At 40.3% G+C, this 18158-nt stretch overlaps 1 protein-coding gene across 5 annotated transcripts in view; it reads left to right on the top strand.

Moving 5' to 3' along the window:
• The window catches only part of exoc2 (exocyst complex component 2), a 147935-nt gene extending 135922 nt beyond the window's left edge, over nt 1-12013 (top strand). For all 5 annotated transcript variants that reach the window (XM_074636243.1, XM_074636241.1, XM_074636242.1 and 2 more), the window contains 15 exons: nt 342-410; nt 535-692; nt 835-956; nt 1704-1765; nt 2117-2197; nt 3050-3109; nt 4263-4324; nt 4415-4484; nt 6307-6423; nt 7516-7657; nt 10295-10350; nt 10494-10616; nt 10832-10893; nt 11256-11315; nt 11401-12013. In XM_074636243.1, the coding sequence (XP_074492344.1) occupies nt 342-410; nt 535-692; nt 835-956; nt 1704-1765; nt 2117-2197; nt 3050-3109; nt 4263-4324; nt 4415-4484; nt 6307-6423; nt 7516-7657; nt 10295-10350; nt 10494-10616; nt 10832-10893; nt 11256-11315; nt 11401-11494 (1338 nt within the window). In that variant the 3' untranslated portion in view covers nt 11495-12013. The remainder of the gene's footprint in view (nt 1-341; nt 411-534; nt 693-834; nt 957-1703; nt 1766-2116; nt 2198-3049; nt 3110-4262; nt 4325-4414; nt 4485-6306; nt 6424-7515; nt 7658-10294; nt 10351-10493; nt 10617-10831; nt 10894-11255; nt 11316-11400) is intronic.
• The last annotated feature ends 6145 nt before the right edge of the window (nt 12014-18158 follow it).

An 18158-nucleotide genomic window follows, 5' to 3' on the forward strand; every position in this document is an offset into this window, starting at 1 on the left:
ATTTAGAGCCATTTATTTAGAAATACCGTAAATGGTAAAATTATGAACCCCCACTTTAAGTAATTGGCCTGGTGGTCAAGTCTAGGGTCTTGGGGCATCCTGGTGGCCTATTGGTGGTTGAGACGCATATCATATTAGTCCAAATTCCAAGCTTTAATTCAGGCAGGAGACCTTTTGTCGCCTGTCATAACCCTCTTTCTCCCGTGATGTGTCCTGTCTGCCTCTACACTGTCAACTACGGCTAAAAAAAATACTTTAAAAAGTTATTGTCACATGAATGACTTGTTTCAATTTGCTGATGATATTAAACATTAGTGTTTCTTGTTTTTTTCTTCTTGCAGACTGGAGAGAAATCTGGGCAGGTGGAAAAATCCAAGAAGAATGCCAGACAGAGACAGAATGACTTTAAAGTATGATTCATTGTGACCGTTTACACCGAAATTATTTTGAGATTCTCACTCACCGCAGTTGTTTTTAAAAACAAAAATGCCTCCTAAACCTTGTTGTTTGTTCGTCTCACTGTGTGTTTGACAGAAAATGATCGAGGAGATGACCAACCGGCTGGTAAAGCTCGTTCGGGGGGCTCTTCTCCCCACCACCCTGCCGCAGGGGGAGCTGAAGTTTTACGGAGGCTGGGAGAACAAGACGGAGCTCACTGGAGCCTGGCTTACACAAATCATACACATCGTCAGGTTTGAATATGTGTCTCATTGATTATGTTCTGACATGCAGGAATTTTTAACTTCATGCCTGCCATACAGTTCCATTTAATGACATCCCTCTCTCTCTCTCTCTCTCTCTCTGTCTGTGCTGCCTCTCGTGTCTCTCGTCCAGGGCTTGTCATGAGGCTCTGTCTGCTCTGGAGATCCCAAATGACTTGCTGCAGGTGATCCAGGATCTGCTGCTGGAGCTGAGAGTTCACTGCCTCATGGTGTCTCTGCTGCACACTACAGAAGGTGAGGGAGGACTCTGTGAGCAGGAACAGTAATAAATGAAAGGGGTTTATAAGTAAGGCTTGGTTGAAAGTAGGAGCTGACATTTTTTTCGGGAATCCTGTGGTCCTGTTATGTAATGCACAAAATGCAAATAAGCTGCTGATTATGCACCGAAGTCATCTTAGTTGGTGAAAAATACTACACACTATACAACACAACTGCACTACACGATAATACACACAGAAATATATATTTTTTTATAATCCTATTTTCACCTGGATTTTGGTAAATTAAATTTTTTAATAGAATTTTCCCAAGTTTTTTTAATTATTCCAAAAAAAAAAAATGAAAAACAACATCAAAATTCTTAATTGCCTACTTATTGCTACATTCCTCCATTGAGTATTTGGCGGTTATTGTCCTCAACTGTCACCTTTTACCTCAAACAACTTCCAGGGTAGTAATGGAGAAAGTGTTATGAGACTAGAACCAGACATGCTCGGTTTCACTTGTGGTTAGTCATGGTCATTTTGAGAAGAGTGACTGGTTTTCACTTAACTTTCCCCCAAATTGTGGTCTCGTCAGAAAGGGTTTGATTCCTATATCATGTTGTGGTTTTCCCTCAGAAACTCTTAATTTGGTTTATATTTTCATAAAGTGATCTCACCTCAGATATAGAAAGGCTTTTTTTGACTGCGAGTTCAATAAACTGCAGAGGTTTCCAGTTATTGCCCTTTCGAGTCATATTTGTGCTTTTTGTACACTCAGATGTCAAGAGGCTCGCTGAGAAGGAGGACTGGGTCGTGGACAATGAGGGAATCACTAGCCTGGTAAGGATGTGCTATTGCATCAAGCAGTGTGTCATATTATGATGAGAAATGATACACTCCAGCAAACTGTCACATCTAAGATACACACCGAGTATCAGTATTGCACTTTGAATTACCATTTTCCACTCACTAGTTAGCAGCGTAGTTAGTCCTTATTCCGTTCAAAACAAGAAAGACATTTTACTAACATTTGTATGTTTTTTATATATAACAGAGCATTCCCTCTGACCATTAAGATAAAGTGTCTTTGTTTTTTGTGTTTGTATCCCTGCTGTGAATGCAGATAAGAATTGTGGCCTAATTTCAGGAGCCAGGTTTTGTAATCTATGTGCTATCATGTTGTTTTTGCAGCCTTCGCAGTTTGAACAGTGCATGGTCCAGATGCTGCAGTCACTCAGAGAGCCACTGGAGATCAAACCCGGAGAAATCAATGTGAGATAATCACCTGCAATCATCCATTCAAATACACTAGAGTAGCAGAAGTAGTCTCATGATAATCAACTTTGGCATCCTCAATTAACTTATTGGTTGTCTGTTTGGCCAGTCAGAAACATTTGTTTCTAACACGCTTGTTGGTGCTGCACACTGCTCCTCTTAGGCTGGGTCAAAGCTGAGGATAAATAACTGAAATAAACAAAACAATAAAGTAAAGTCAAATCAGTGTTATTTATCTTATAAGTACTTTATATCCTTATTTTCTGCAGTTGCAGCTTTAGTTAAAGGTCTTATTGATAACATTTTAATGTAGACGAATATTTAGAAGAAAAAAAAATACATCCACCGAGCTTTTAGAAAAAATGCCCAATAAAAGTATGGCTTTTCCTAAAAAAAATATTATGATTGGGAATTAATCATTAAAGTTTTGACTGGTCCAAAATTAATGTTTTGTTTATCTCTGTGGAAGATATCAGACATTCGGTTCCCACTTCTAACAAGGCTTTTGAGCCAATAATATAACGACGTTGGTATCACATAGTATCTCTGTGTTGTCAGCGATCAAGTTGCCAGATAGTGTGAAAAAAAAAAAATCTGGCTGAGTTTGACGATAAGTGCCTGGCAATCACTTGTTACAAAGTGATTGCAATGGAACGAGGGAGGGAGAATGTGACTTCCAGTAGCTAAATGTTATCAGTAGCACCTTTTAAGAACATTTTCATTGCAAAGGAAGCCTGAGAGTGTTTTGTAATTGCTCACACAAAACATATAGAAGCACAATTTTTATTTTTAAGTAACTTAAAAAGTATATTAGGACTTTTCTGATGTGTTTCATTGCCTTTTCTTCAGGTGCTGCAGATAGACCAGGTCCAGGACCAGGCCACAGAGCTCAGTGTTGGCATCATGAAGGTAAGATGTGTCAGCCTGCAGCCACAGTGACAGATATGGTTACTGTACATTATGGATGTTTTGACAGACGCACAAAAAGCATGTAAAGCAGTATTTAACTCACTGGGTTTATAAATAAACCTGGAGTTCTGAAGACATTTCAAACCCATTTAACATGCAGTCGACCCCCAATTTTATCTCTTAATCCTCTGTTTCATCCGTTTATCTGTTGAAAGGAAATTATTTATTTACACTGTGTGATCATCTGAGAGAAACAAACTTTAATCTTTGGTGGTCAATGAAAAAACAGTAGTCCCAGATCACACGGCGACCCAAGTCCACCGCCTGCAGATTTAGCTTAGGCGCTCAAAACTTCAGGTGAGGACATGGTCCACTGATGTCTAGGTAGACTTTAGGTAAAATGCAAGTATAAGAACTTGCAAAGAAAGCAGGAGCACTTTAGAATGACGGATACGGAGCATAAACTTTATTTCCTATTGTCCGATTTAGAGCTTTGACAAACAAAGACAGTCAAAATGTGACTGTTTTGCTACTTTATAAAAACATGACTGCAGCTCGAGCTGATGATTCTGCTCGCATCGTTTTCTTCGTAGAGCTAAACCGATATCGTTCAGTCTGACACTGATTGTCACCAAGAAAAAATTAAATTTTTAGAATATTAAATTAAAATATTAGAATATAATATAATTGATATTTTAACTTGTCTTTGGTCTGAAACATTGTCCGCAAACAAAATAGTCATGTAATTTATAGGGCTGTCAATCGATTCAAATATTTAATCGTGATTAATCGCACATTTTTTATCTGTTCAAAATGTACCTTAAAGGGAGATTTGTCAAGTACTTAATACTCTTATCAACATGGGAGTGACAGCCCTAAATAATACACTTTATTTGTATAGCACCTTTCATACCAGAAATGCAGCATATGTGCTTTATAGTAAAGGAAAATAGACATAGAATTAACATAAAAACAGCGGTAGGATGCCATGAATGTTAATTTATATACACCGTCCACTGAAGCACCCACCTTGTGTTGGTGTGTCTAAGATCCAACTCTGTCGTGATCTGAGCGAGTTCATCATGTAAGATGTGAGTATGGTATATATTTTTGCACACCGTTCCTGACAAGTGTGTTCATGTGTTCAACGCAGGTTTTCATAAACTGCTTGGAGCAGCTGAGCACTAAAACTGATGGAGACATTGAAACATCTCAGTAAGTATTTGGATGACTTTTTCACATCTTTGATTGATAGAGTGCTCGACTCTGTTAACATGTTCAAATCTCTCTTGTGTGTTTGCACAGCAACGTCTCAGTGGACCTGTCCTCTCCTGTTCGGTTTACTGGAGTTCACGAGGGCTTCACTCCAACATCTGTAAGTCTGATGCTTTTTTTTTTTATTATTATTTCCTTTTAAACTGTTTGGGGTTAATACACCTGAAATCCTACATCTGGCAGCGTCACCATAGCGTGGGCTCTTCTTTACACAACAGGACAAACGCGTGTCTCACTCGTTCAAACCGCGAAATGTTATCAGGCTGTTTCCTGGTTGTGGACAAGATGCAGATACGTCCTCATTTCCTGTAAGTTGCTTGAGATGTTAGTGAAGGGGGTTAAGCGCAGGGGAGGACGAGGAGGAGGAGGAAGAGCATGGCGTATAGTGCTTCTGGTAAAGGGAAATGGAGCAAGGTGCGGACGGGGTTTCCCCAGCCTAAATATGCATAGCAGGGTGTGAGGCAGCCAGACTCGATTGAGTGCAGCTGACCAGAGTTAAGATAGTGCCACTCATGATATGAAATCTAGCCTTTGTTTGGCAAGTTGGCAAACTAGAAACCACCACATACATACAAGGACAGTACCTGGCTGCCATTACTAGATAGATATCAGGTTACATCTGCCCACTTGAGTCTCGTATTGTGTCTGTAGGTCTGCAGTCTTGATTAAATCAAGTACAAAAAACAAATTGCTGCTCAGTGACATTTGTGGTTGTTACAATTTATCCATTCTGTCGTGATCAGTGTCAGTGTTTGTGTGCTTGTGTTCTATTTGTGTGCATTATTGTGCGTTTGTGCTATTGTACTTATTTGTTTGAGAACCAATTTGAGTCTTAGACCTTGAATGTGAGGATATTTTGGAGAGCGAGGACATTCGAGCAAAGCGAAGACAGTTTTGGAAAATGAGGACAAGTTTGAAAAGTAAGGACACTTTTAGAGAGGCAGAACATTTTAGGAGATTTTGGGGGGGAATTGGGAATTTTTTACAAAGTGAGGAGATGTTAGGAAGTGAATACATTTTTGAAAAGTAAGAACATTTGTGCAAACAGAGAAACTTTCTGTAATTTGCATTTTAGCAAGCGAGGACATTTTAGAAATGTGACAACATAGGCATTTTAGATAGTTATGGACATTTAGAAAAGTAAGGACTTTTTAAATGGATTTCAGATTTTTTCAAGTTGGCTTGTATTAGGTGCTTATCCATAGTTGGTATATTATCTACCGTAGATGACAGTCGGGATGCCCCCAGTTTGGAGAAGCAGGCAGGAGTCCCGGCACGGGAGCAAAGCGATGTAGTGCTGTGGACGGGGGCAGCAACAAAACATATTTTAGCCACCTAAAAAAATCATTATCACTTAAAGTGTATTTAGCATATTTTCATTTTCACCTTTCCAACGGGGGGAACTGAAGCAGTTATCTATGTTCTCTTCAAAGCCACCAGACTCCATTGACAAAAACAGTAATTTTACCTCGTATAAGACAGAAGTTGTTGGTCTACCGCTGCCTTGATCGGTTGGTTTTTGTGTTATTGTGCGAATTTTGTGAATCCGAACTAACCCTTTAAAAACACCATAAATACCTCATGCAGCCCCCTTAAAAAATCTGAACTATCGCTTTAAGGACACTTTGAAAAGTGAGGACATTTTTAGAAAGTGAAGGTATTTTAGATAAGTGGGGACATTTGGAAAAGTTAGTACATATTTAAAAACGGAGGACATTTTGGAAAAGTGATTACACTTTTGTTCGGTCCTCACTTCTTCCAAGGGCTGTTTGAGGGTTAAGGTTAGACCGAGGTTAAGGGTTAAGGGTTGGGGTCAGGCATGTAGTTGTGATGGTTAAGGTCAGGGGCTAGGGAATGCATTATGTCTATGAGAGTCCTCGCAAGTATAAAAGTGTAAATATATGTTTTTTTTGTGTGTATAGGAGCAGCGTCTACTGATCATCCTCAGTAACTGCCAATACCTGGAGAGACGCACCTTCCTGAACCTGGCCAACTACTTTGAGAAACACAACCTCACAGGCACTGAGAAGATCACACGGGTCAGTTTAACACTCCAGTTTTTACCATTTCGTACCAAAGGAGTAGTCAGCTCTGCATGTCTCATACTGCTGATGAGAAGTGTGTTGTGTTGTGATTAGCAACAAAGCTGATCAGAGAGACACTCAAGATATGACTCTTTCCTTTAAAAAAAAGTAAAGGTCATTGTCTTGGAAGCTCAGCTCCACTTTTTCACTCCTTTCTCTTCTTCAAACACACAGTCACTCACTCACTCACTCAGGATGACTAATGGCTGATTCACAAAGCAAAGAAGTGTTCGGTTGGTTTTCCAGTAAAAACCAGTGAACATCATTTTCTTTGAAAGATCGATTTAGACTTCATATTCTCATCTTATTGGTATTTAGAGCGGGAGATATGGGTGACCGTTTGTCTAGATTTTAATCATAGTTACTAACTTTCGAGCTTTTGAAAAATAAGAATTCCCCCATCATTCATCTACCACACAGCTGCCTCAGTGTGTGGCACAGCTGTACCATGAACACAGGAAAAAATCTAATTCCCCGCATTTTTCCACTGAAGTACCACAGAAGCCGTTAAATGTTACAAACAGCATCTCCCACTGCAAACGTACATAGCTGAATATTATAATTTATTTATCATTCAATTTATTTATTTTGTCTGCTTGGACTTAAGGCCTTTACACACCGGGGGGCATTTTTTTCACGCCAATCTATTTTTTCAAACTGTTGTTTTTGAATACTTTCACACAGAATGTGAATATTACGCGGTGAAAAACAAGCTCATCATTGCTGAGCTTTCGCACCGCGCATAAAGGCATTAACCAATTATGCTGTGCGTACCTGTATTTACAAGGAGTGTAGAAGTCCGACACCAAGACGGCAAGCTTTATTACAACCTTGACAAAGGCAGTGCAGACCAGATCCACTCCTTCCGTTTTTACCTTTCACAATAAAAGCCCTAGACGTATAATACTCGCAGGGGATTATTTCGCATTGACGTGTTACGCCCCCGGTGTCTAAAGACCTTCTAGAAGTGACAATAAAAAATCTATTGTGCACTGAATGTATTTCTCCATTTTGTCGTAGTAACAATATGTGTCTTTGACCGGTCAGGTGAGTGTGGATGCTGTACGAGAGCTGGATAGAAAACTCTTTGAGGCCTACATCGAGAGACGAGCTGACCCAATTGCAGGTTCTCTGGAGCCCGGCATCTGCGCTGGATACTTTGACTGGAGAGACTGCCAAACACCTACAGGTACTGTACTGCACAGCCTCACTGGAAGCATGCTCAGTGAAATGTTCTCCGTCTGTACGCTCTCCTTGTGTGTCGCAATGATAAAACCTGGAATGTACTGTATGTCTGACACAACAGGCGACAGGGTTTCCGCCAGAAAAGTTGTGAGGTCCGGCAGCCAAGTGTTTTTTTGGGGGGTTTTTTTTACTCAGAGGAGCGGCTCGTCACTAAAATGAGAATAGTTGGTACACCTTAAAGATCAGCCTACCTTAACTGAGCCTGAGCCAAAGTTGTTGCTAACTTCGGGGCTAACCCCCTTCACTTTAATCAGCAGGTGACAAGCGAGGTCCAGCGGGCCGCCAGGCTTGCAATAAACTGGCAGAAACCCTAGGGGAAATCACCAGGCAGACTAACCCTCACTATCTGACCCCGGTAATATCAGAAATTAGCCCCTAACGGTCCTGTGGGATGAGAACTCGACATTTCTGGTTTAATCTGTGTTGTTGTGGTTCTTATGTGTCATGTGTAAAGTACGGCCCTTTGATGGCTTACTGTAAACACCGCTGAGATCACTCTATTGGTCCCCCTAAAAGTCTCATGGCCTTTGTGTTTAGCTGTGGGTGTGCAGCGGCTTGTGTGCACATGAGTTTAGTTTGACTTTTTGCTCGCCAGATGCACCAAACCCAGGTGAAACTTAAATGCGTATATGTGGTTTACCTTAGCACAGGATGTGAGGCAGCATGTCAGAGTGTGTGTGTTAGAGCTCTGGGTGTATTTTCAGATGGGCAGCAGCTCATTACACAGTTTTTTAAAAGGCAGTATTGATCGAAAGTGGGGCCTTGCTCTGGTTGGTTCCTGCTGGAGTGAGTTTGTGTGTCTGGGCTGCATGTGAAAGAGGAACATTTTGGACACTAAACCACAGTTCTAGGATATGATACTTTCACTTGTTGCACTTTTGTGTGGGACTGGTGTTGGCGTGTGGGTGCTGCAAGGCATTAAAAATCCAGTTTCAGTACTTTCATTCTCTGGTTGTGTCAGAGTTTATTAAATGTTACATTTTATACATTAACTATGGTCGCTCTCCTGTCTCTCTTTCGCCTCACAGAACAGTGTAAACTAAAAATAATAATACACTTCCAGCTCCATGTATTTGCATTATTTTTTATCTGTGCGTGCAGCTTATTACTCTTTTTAGAGTCAGACATATCATGAAGCAATAATGATCAATGAATAATAAAGTCCTCTCGCTTAGTCACATCCCTAGCCAAATGACGATGGTGTCTGATAAATTGTCAAGCATTAAAACTATGAAGATTTCACTGAACAGCCACTTACACATTCCCTATTTAGTGTTGTATACACACTATAGATTGCTGTCTAGTTAAATAAAACACAATGACAGTCTGGTTTGGGCAGAGCTGTGCCTCTTAAGATCTACAGTATAATAACTTTGCATTAGTTACCTTCAGTGTGAACAGCTACTTCTCCCTCGACCAAATCTTCATCATGAATAATTACAGATTAAAAAGAGCTTCTGTTTCTTCTAGTGATTTTGAAATGGCTATGGGAATATCGCTTTTGCAAATTTTCTATACTAGTGCCAATAGAGTGGTCCAGTGATGACTTATTTTGGTAGTCCAATCTGGAAGTAAGCATCGCCCTAGGTTCCCTCGACAAAAAGCCAATGGGATTTTTCCATTGGGTTTTGGATTATGGCAAAAAGTTTAAACTCTGTGGCAAACAAATGTTTGATATTTACACGTTTTGTTCAGCAAGACAATCTTCACAAATGAACACCAATTTTATGATTTTTGAAGTGTAAATGCAATCGATAGAAGTTTTTAATAGAGATAAATGAAAAATGTCTACAAAATCCATTCACCAAATGTAACGTAAGAACAGAAGTTATGCCGTTAACACACAGTTAGGAATCATCCTTAAAGAGCAAAACACATGGGCAGCTAATGATGCGCTAATGATGCACATATTATGAAACAGGACAGTTTCATAATGTGAAACTGTCCTGTTTCATATTATATTCACTCCCCAGATTGGGGGCATCCAGTGTGTGTTGTGGGCATCAATCAGAGCTGACCCTGACCAATTTGGTGCCCTAGGCAAAGTTTTAGCTGGTGCCCCTTGCATTACAGCCAATTCCACCACCATTTATTGTGTTCACACATCCACACAGGCACCTAAACTATGCAGATCACACCTTTTAAAAATTATGTTGTACGTTATTCCCCAAACACCTGAACAGTCTTTCCAACTTTTCCTAATGAATTTAAGGTGGGAGTAACTGACGTTAAGTCTAGCTATTAGGGTGATAGGTTGGGATTATGCTGCGGGCAACCCAGTAAATAGGATTTTGGTGGTCAACGGTCAAGGTCACTATGACCTCACGACCGTCCCATTCTCGCGAATGCGATATCTCAGGAACACCTGGAGGGAATTTCTTCAAAATTGGCGCAAACATCCACTTGGACTCAAGGATGAACTGATTATAATTTGGTGTTCAAAGGTCACTGTGACCACTTTCACTGCGCACTTTCTGTTATTTCACATTATCTGACAACAATTTGATGTATCTGCACTGTGAAACCTTGAAATTAATTTTTTTTTCCGTTTATGTTCATGCTGTGCCTTCTTCTATCTCAGGTGTAAGGAACTACCTGAAGGAAGCTCTGGTCTCCATCATCACAGTTCATGCTGAGGTGCCCACAACCTACACACTTCATATACACACCATGAACACTTCTGTTGTTCTTTGGACGTGTCCCTGTATTTGCATTCACCAGGCCTTTTTGTCACCTCACCATCTATCTTCTGCTCTCATCACCATCTTTGTCTGTCTCAGGTCTTCACAGTGTCTAAGGACCTGGTTCCTCGGGTTTTGTCTAAAATTGTGGAGTCAGTTGCGGACGAGATGTGTCGTCTTATGCAATGCGTGTCCTCCTTTAGCAAGAATGGAGCCCTGCAGGTACACACTGACACGCTCTCACACAATTATTACAGTTTATCACTCATAGTAAGACCCTGACTCATAAGTCGACCCTTATTCTTGTTGGGGGATTTACCTATCATTTATGATAATGCCACATTTCAGTTCAAGCTCCCAACTGCTGACAGTTGAAGATGTTCATTTGATTTCATCTGCTCTGCCCCCCCACCCTCGCCCCCCTGCATCATCCTCAGGCTCGACTTGAACTCTGTGCTCTGAGAGACGCCATAGCCGCATACCTAAACTCTGAAAGCAAGTAAGTACAGCAACACACATTCACATAGTGGCACAGAACGGGAACTCACGTATATGCCCAGTGATTTATGGTAGCGAATGTCACAAACATAAATCTTTGCAGTCGCACATCCCTCACTACAATCCCTATTTATGTTACTTGGTGGGTTCTGAAAAGGAAGTGAAAGTAATCTGGTTCTGTTGTGTGCACGCACTGTGGTGTGCGCTTGTGCATGTGTGTGCGTACATGTATGTGCTCATGTGTGGAGGTCACTGAGCATGCTCAGACTTATTCTGAACTGTATTTTCTGGTTTCCAGTTTTAATATGTACAGTATATGTTTGCTTTTTTAAATAAAGTTTTAACCATGCCTGTTGTTTCTAGTGGCAGCTTCAAACTGGCTTTGGATGCCCTTCCTCAGCTACACAGCGGAGCCGATAAGAAGTGAGTCTCATACTGGTTACTAATAAAAATTTGAATTTTTTTCTTTCGGTGAAATTCATTTTATGATTTATGTTTCTTCCGCCAGGTTATTGGAAGAGCTGTTGAACAAGTTTAAAAGCAGCATGCAGCTCCAGCTCACCTGCTTCCAGACCTCGTGCATCCAGCCTGTTAAGAGATAAACTCAATCCACTCTATCGACAACTGTACTGCACTCTTTGTTTCTTATCTATGTGTAACCAGCTAATGAACTTTAACCCTCTCTTTACACTTATCACTTCACTTGTTTAGTCATCTCTTTTTTCAGTGTCACTTTCGGCTTCACCAGATTGGACAGGAATATCTGTTTCATCTAATCTCAAAGACACCAAATGAGTTGATTTCATTGTTACTGTGTTGGACAGTCCCAGTCATGTTGGTTATGCTAATCACATACGGACACTCATGTTGCTAACAGGCGCTGTGCAGGTGGCTAACTGGCTTGTTTCAAGAAAGCTCTAAAGATTTAGGCTGTAACCAGGCCAGAGTCTGCTATTTATCCTGATCAAGATTTAATGTTGGTGTTGTTGCTTTATACTGTCCGATCAGACCCCAGTAAGACAAGCTGATGTCATGGCGTCAGCTAATAGGGATCCTAATAAACTAAACTAAACTAATCTCTACTGCCCAATAAAATAAAAAATAAAAAACTTACTATTAAAGTCATGTTTTCTTTTGGTTGTTTTGTCACAACAATTTCAACTCAAGGACCGCTTACTTGTTTGTTCAGGTGCTTCTGACCATCTCACACGTTCTTCATCAGCAGATCTAGTTTTCCTGGCTGTCATGGAACTGTAAGTGTTGAATCTTTTCATTACTCTGAGCACTTTTTAGGACTTTAGGTCAGTTTTGACTTAAAAGTTGAGCTGGACAGTTCCTTTTTTGATTTGACATGTTTTCAGCAATGATTAGTGACTATCTGAGATTTGCTGCACTGTACAGAAATGGTTGAAGTTTCTTGGCTACTTAGTTTACAGTAGCCCTTGAGCTAGGGATGTATGGCAGGCTAAATATATCATATCTTTTTCTTAATTTTCAAGGTGTAATGTGAGAGATGCTCTTATCCTTTTTACAGTTAGAAAACACTTCCTCTGCAAAGGCCACACATGCCTCAGCGTGTGGATCGAGATCTGTATCAAAATGTACATTTTGTTCAGCAGTACAAGTAGTGATAGACGATCATGCCGATCGGCTGAGGACTGCTGTGGTTTCTAGAGCACAAGAAATCATTTGAAGTTGCTAATCTTGCTTTTACTTGTCACTATTCAAGACTAATGATCCAAAAACTAAAGCGCTTTAAAGAAGGCCACATGGTGGCGCTACCCACACCAAAAACAAATCACTAGTTCTTGGCCCATGGCCTAAATTTCCACCAAAGTCTGCTAACATCCGTTAAGTAGTTAGTCGTCAATATCCTGCTAGCTAACTGTGATCTCTTAGTTAAGTCTCCTCCTTATTCCAGTACACTGTTGTCCCTTGGTTATCTACACAACTTATTTTAAATTTTTGCATTGTGTTCTTTTTTTTACTCTGTCTTAAAAAAGGCGGTTGCTAACTAAGCACTCGCGATGTAGTTCGCTTATAGCCTAACGTTAGCTTTTTTACTTATGGCGATTGCATTTACACTTGGGAACCCAGGGTGATGCTAACTTCCTGGTTGGCCTACAAAATCACATCATGCCTGGAGCACTCTATTAGCATTTTTGTCAAAGAAATTCGACTCCATAGTAATTTAAAGGGGAACTATGCCCATTTTCAAAATTCATACATGTTATTCCTATGGTCTAAGACAATCCAAAAAATATAAGTAAACATGAACAACTCTCTGAAAACTTGTGATGTCATAGGGTATAAAGTGTGTAACTGTTCCATAGACAATGAATTGAGAGAGATGTTCTAGATAACACTGAGAGCACCCAGGGGAACGTTCTCAGTATGTGGGAACATTTTCTGTTTCACAACTGAGAACACTACAATAGAATAAAGCTCATTTGGTTATAAAAAAAAGAAAACAAACATTCTGTGGGGTCACAAAATCTGTCTCCCATTCATTGTCTATGGAGCAGCTCCACACTTTATACTATGACATCACAAGTTTGAAACTTGCTTCTCTGGTTTCTGGCTTTGAGAGCGGGGAGCTCATGTTTACACATATTGATTGAACTTTACTCGGCCATGGAAATAACATACTGGAATTCTTAATTTGGGTGATGTTCCCCTTTAAAGGTCACATATTATGCTCATTTCCAGGTTCATAGATGTATTTTAATGTTGCACTAGAACATGTTTACATGCTGCAATGTTCAAAAAACCCTTTATTCTTCTCATACTGCAGCCTGAGTCTGCCTGCCTCAGAGCCTAATTCAGCCTCTGTCTGAAAACCACTGATTCACAGCCTGTCTCCTCCCACTCTGCTCTGATTGGTCAGCGTTTTCTGTCAATCAAACTTCCTCAATAACAACAGCGTCACCCTCCCCCTCCCTCCCGGAGAAGCTCTGGAGAGAGGAGTGGAGGGAGAGCAGCTAGAATAGAGCTTATAAACCACTTTAAAGTTTATAAACCAGAAACTTCACCCAGCGCACGTTACCGGAGGAATCTGATCAGAAATCGGCGACACATGATGAACATCTGCGGTCCAGATTCCAGGTTTTCCTGACGGTTTCTCTCAGGTAAATAATACTATTTATAGCTCTGTTAGTTAACTCAGTGTTTACCTCATGCATCAACTCTGTAAACCGTAAACATACACTCTGTTTTACGTCTGTCTTTACAGATCCATCTGTGAGAAATGACCGACAGAATCATCCCAGAGGAGAGCAGACAGCTGAGAGCAGACAGCTGAGAGCAGATAGCTGAGAGCAGATAGCTGAGAGCAGACAGAGGAGAGCAGACAGAGGAGAGCAGACAGCTGAGAGCAGATAGCTGAAAGCAGATGGGAGATACAGAGCTAACCCGTTAGCATGTAGCTACATGCTAACGGGTTAGCTACATGCTACCGCTATGACACGGTGTGTAAACACAGCGACCATCAGGGTGGAAAATAGAAGATGTGAAACAGTAGTCAGTTCATTATTTCTGCTAAAAGATAAATGTATGGAAGATCAGAGTAATGGTATATTATTTACAGTAGTAGCTGTCTCTGTGTTACCATGACTACAGACCACCGGAGCTTAGCTTACCATAGTTTACCAGAGCTGAAGACTTTCTCCTGTACCATGTTAACATAACTAACTAACAGGTGAGATGATTACAAATGCTGTGAATAATTAATATTGTCATCTGTCAACTCAAATAAAGTTTGACTGTGAAACAGAAATGTGTTGTGTTGCTTACAAGTCACTATTTACTACCTGTACTCTGCTACATGCATGACATCAAATATATATAATATATAAATATCATCTGTTTAAACAGTGTAATTACATAAAGCCTTTGTGAAAGAACATGTTATATTTAGATGATGGGAGTACATGAAGCCTGTTCTGCTGGTTCTTGCAGACTTTGCTCAAGTTAGGTTGAGGAGGAGAGACAGTGACGCGCTGTGGGGCGGGGTCAGCTACTGAAGGTTCTCTCTGGTTCGACCAGGAAACCCTTACATGGCTTGCATTTCTCTAATGACGTCAGAAGAGAAGGGAAAAAAGCGATTTTTTTTTCTGCACCCATTTCCGGACAAACGGAGGAGGAGAAAAAGAGAGAGGATGGTCTTTTATGATACTATGGTGGCCTGTAGACACACTGGGGACAGATATTGATGTTTAAAAGACATGGAAAAGTGCATTTTGCATAATAGGTGACCTTTAAAGGCATAATGTGTGGTGTTTTTGTATTTGATTAGATTGTATTGTGACATTTACTTAAAAAAAATACTTGTCCATGTAGTCCAAATTTGATGTCAATCATCCACATACAAGTATACAGATCAGCAAAATGCCTCTCTCTGGGGTCAAGGAGCTAAAACAGTATAACCTGCACGTTCCATATATTAATACTCCCTGTATGTACCTCTTTGTACAAACATAGGTGTTAATGATATTGTGTCTGTGATGCACCTGCAAAAGGATCACTTCTCTTGTGTTTACACATACAAATCCATACGTCACACCAAAGTGAACCATTCTGCATTAGTGCATATTTGCATATCAGTTGGTGTGTGTGCACCACAGTTTAAACCAACAGGGTTAAGCCATTCATCTGTGGAGCTCCAGCTCACCAGTTCACTCATGCTGTCTTGCATGTCAACGTCTCGGGGAGGAGAGCAAGCGCAGGGCGTGTGCCGGGTGGGGAACGGTCTAGGCCGTTATTCAGGGCAGCAAAGCGAACAGAACAGGCTGTTATTGGATCCCGGATCAAGATGATGACAACAGAAAGTGTGATTATGGTCGTGGGTGTAGGGACTTACAAAGCAAGCGGTACGGTTGTGGTGTGGCTTCGTCACTCGGGCAGAGGAGACAGACAGCGTCACGCCCACAGCTCACATGAGAAAGTTTGACAAAGACACAAGGAGGTTATCTGAGGACAAGGTAGACTTGCTGTTGTGTTGGAGCAGGAGTTGACCAATTCGATCTCCACATTTGAATGCACAAGCTCAATCATTCAGTCAACTTTTGGTTACAACTCTCTGTTATTGTCTACTTTGATGTCCCTCAGACCTTTTCTCTGTCTTGGTTTCCCCATCTACGTTTAGGGGAAAGCCATGCAGGGCAGGCAGGAGTTGTTTTGATTCTCTGAGTTCTAAACTTAGCTCTCTGCCCTCCCACGGATTCATTCACAAAATAAGTTCAAAGCCTAAACCCTTATCCGCTCTCTGTTTACAGTAACCGAGGTGAGAGGGGGAGTTTTTTCATTTATTTTTATATTCACCAGTACGCCGTTCCATTCAGGAGACGTGATGACGAGACCTGCAAAACACTTTTAGACTTTGATCTGACTTCACCGCGAGTGGGTAATTAAAAGGAATGGAGGAATTTGACACATCAGAGGAAATTTAGATCAAACTCACCTTTAATGTTTTTTGTAAGTTGTATTCATGCAGATGAACTTAAAAAAAAAACACAGCAGCAGTGAACAAGATCAGCAAGTTTACAGCTGTATTTCACTATATTTCATTCATTATCTGTTCATACATCAGCCTCCACTTATGGTTGCCCATAGGATGAGTTATAGTTGTTGACAAATACATTAATAAACACTTAAATATTATTACAACTACTTTATAGTTTGTTATAAACAGTTATTAAATGTTTGTATAGTGCTTAGAATTGCTAATTTGCTATAAGGCAATAATTATTGATATATCTTATCAGTATTTTGACATCAAAATGATTAATATATGTAAAATATTTCAGGCAGTGAAAGTGTATTAATTTTGATAATCTAACCTGTTAAAATATAACAATTATTGATTAATTCTGAATGGGTAAAGATAATATCAGATTTTCTGCACATTTCTTAAAACTTTCCGACCTTTTTGAAATGTACAAAAACATGTTTTCAGTTAAAGTGTAACAGGTGACGTTCAAGGATCCACCTGCTGTAGGTGTTTTGATATTGTTCTGACGAAAAATGTGTAGTAGTTTCCTTCAGTGAGTCGAGGTTTTTTTTTTCTAATTATGTAATTTTCCACAAAAGATCAGGACAATGTTTTTTCAGACATCTGCAAGCATCACCATTTGTTTATTATAATGTTCATTGTCAGAAATGTCTTAAATTGTTTGTATTAAAAGGACATTATTGGCAATATTCAACATACTTTTCTGCTTTAAAGGACCAGTGTGTAATAATTAGAGGGATATATTGGCAGAAATGTGAAATATTAATAACTATGCTTTCTTTATAATCACCTGAAAATATTAAATCGTTGTGTTTTGGTTACTTTAGAATGAGCCGTTTATGTCTATATACGGAGCGGGTCCTCTTCACAGAGTACGCCATGTTTCTACAGTAGCCTGACGGCTTGGGCTGGAGTTGATAATGTTTCCTGCTCCCGTCGCCAGCTCTCTCTCTTGCTTCACCACTCACTTCCCTCGTACACACACATACTCTAAGAAGTGGCTCCTCTCCAAATTACCAACGCTACTCTTACAACAACTGGCTCTCGAGAGGGCCATTCGCGTTTTTGCGTCGGCCACCGTAGCTCTCCAACGCGCTTGGCACACGGGAGATGCTTCATTTGGTTGCAATCTCAACCTCACCGCAAAACTACGCCAGATCCTACACAATTTAAGGCGCGGTCATACATGCGCAAAATTAACGTTCGCCTCCCGTTCGCTTCTATGCGAGCGAAACAAATTTGCCTCTTTGCATTCGAGTGTAGTTCAACTTTGGTGAACTTTCGGTTAGAAAATCGCCTTCCATTCCATCACTTGTCTGCTGTAATATCTGCCTAATATCTTTGAGTTTTTGTCACCTTAGCCCCTGAGAAGTTGTGATTCTTTTTACTATTTTCTTACATTTTATTGACTTAAAAATTAATCTGTTAATTCAAACCGTTTTTAGCACATTAATCATTAGTTGCAGCTCTGTTAGGGGTCATTATTAAAGCTCTCTGCTTGCTGAAAAGACAGTAGTTAGTGGCTTTCAAAGAAAAACATCTCAATTGTTTTTCACAGGCAACCTTATCAAGTGATGAAATCTCCCCTGCTCTTCTTGTAAATCATTTTGTGGCAGTGACAAATGTTATTGTGATTGTTTTCCATAGAAGTGGAAACAGACTCTAATCTGCGAGCAGAAGCCAGGAAGGCTTTCTCTCCAGCGAAGCGCGGAAAGCGTGGCCAACCTCTTCCTCTTCTCTCTCCTCCCCCCGTGATG

Source organism: Sebastes fasciatus, chromosome 5, assembly GCF_043250625.1.
Source record: "Sebastes fasciatus isolate fSebFas1 chromosome 5, fSebFas1.pri, whole genome shotgun sequence".
NCBI lineage: Eukaryota > Metazoa > Chordata > Actinopteri > Perciformes > Sebastidae > Sebastes > Sebastes fasciatus.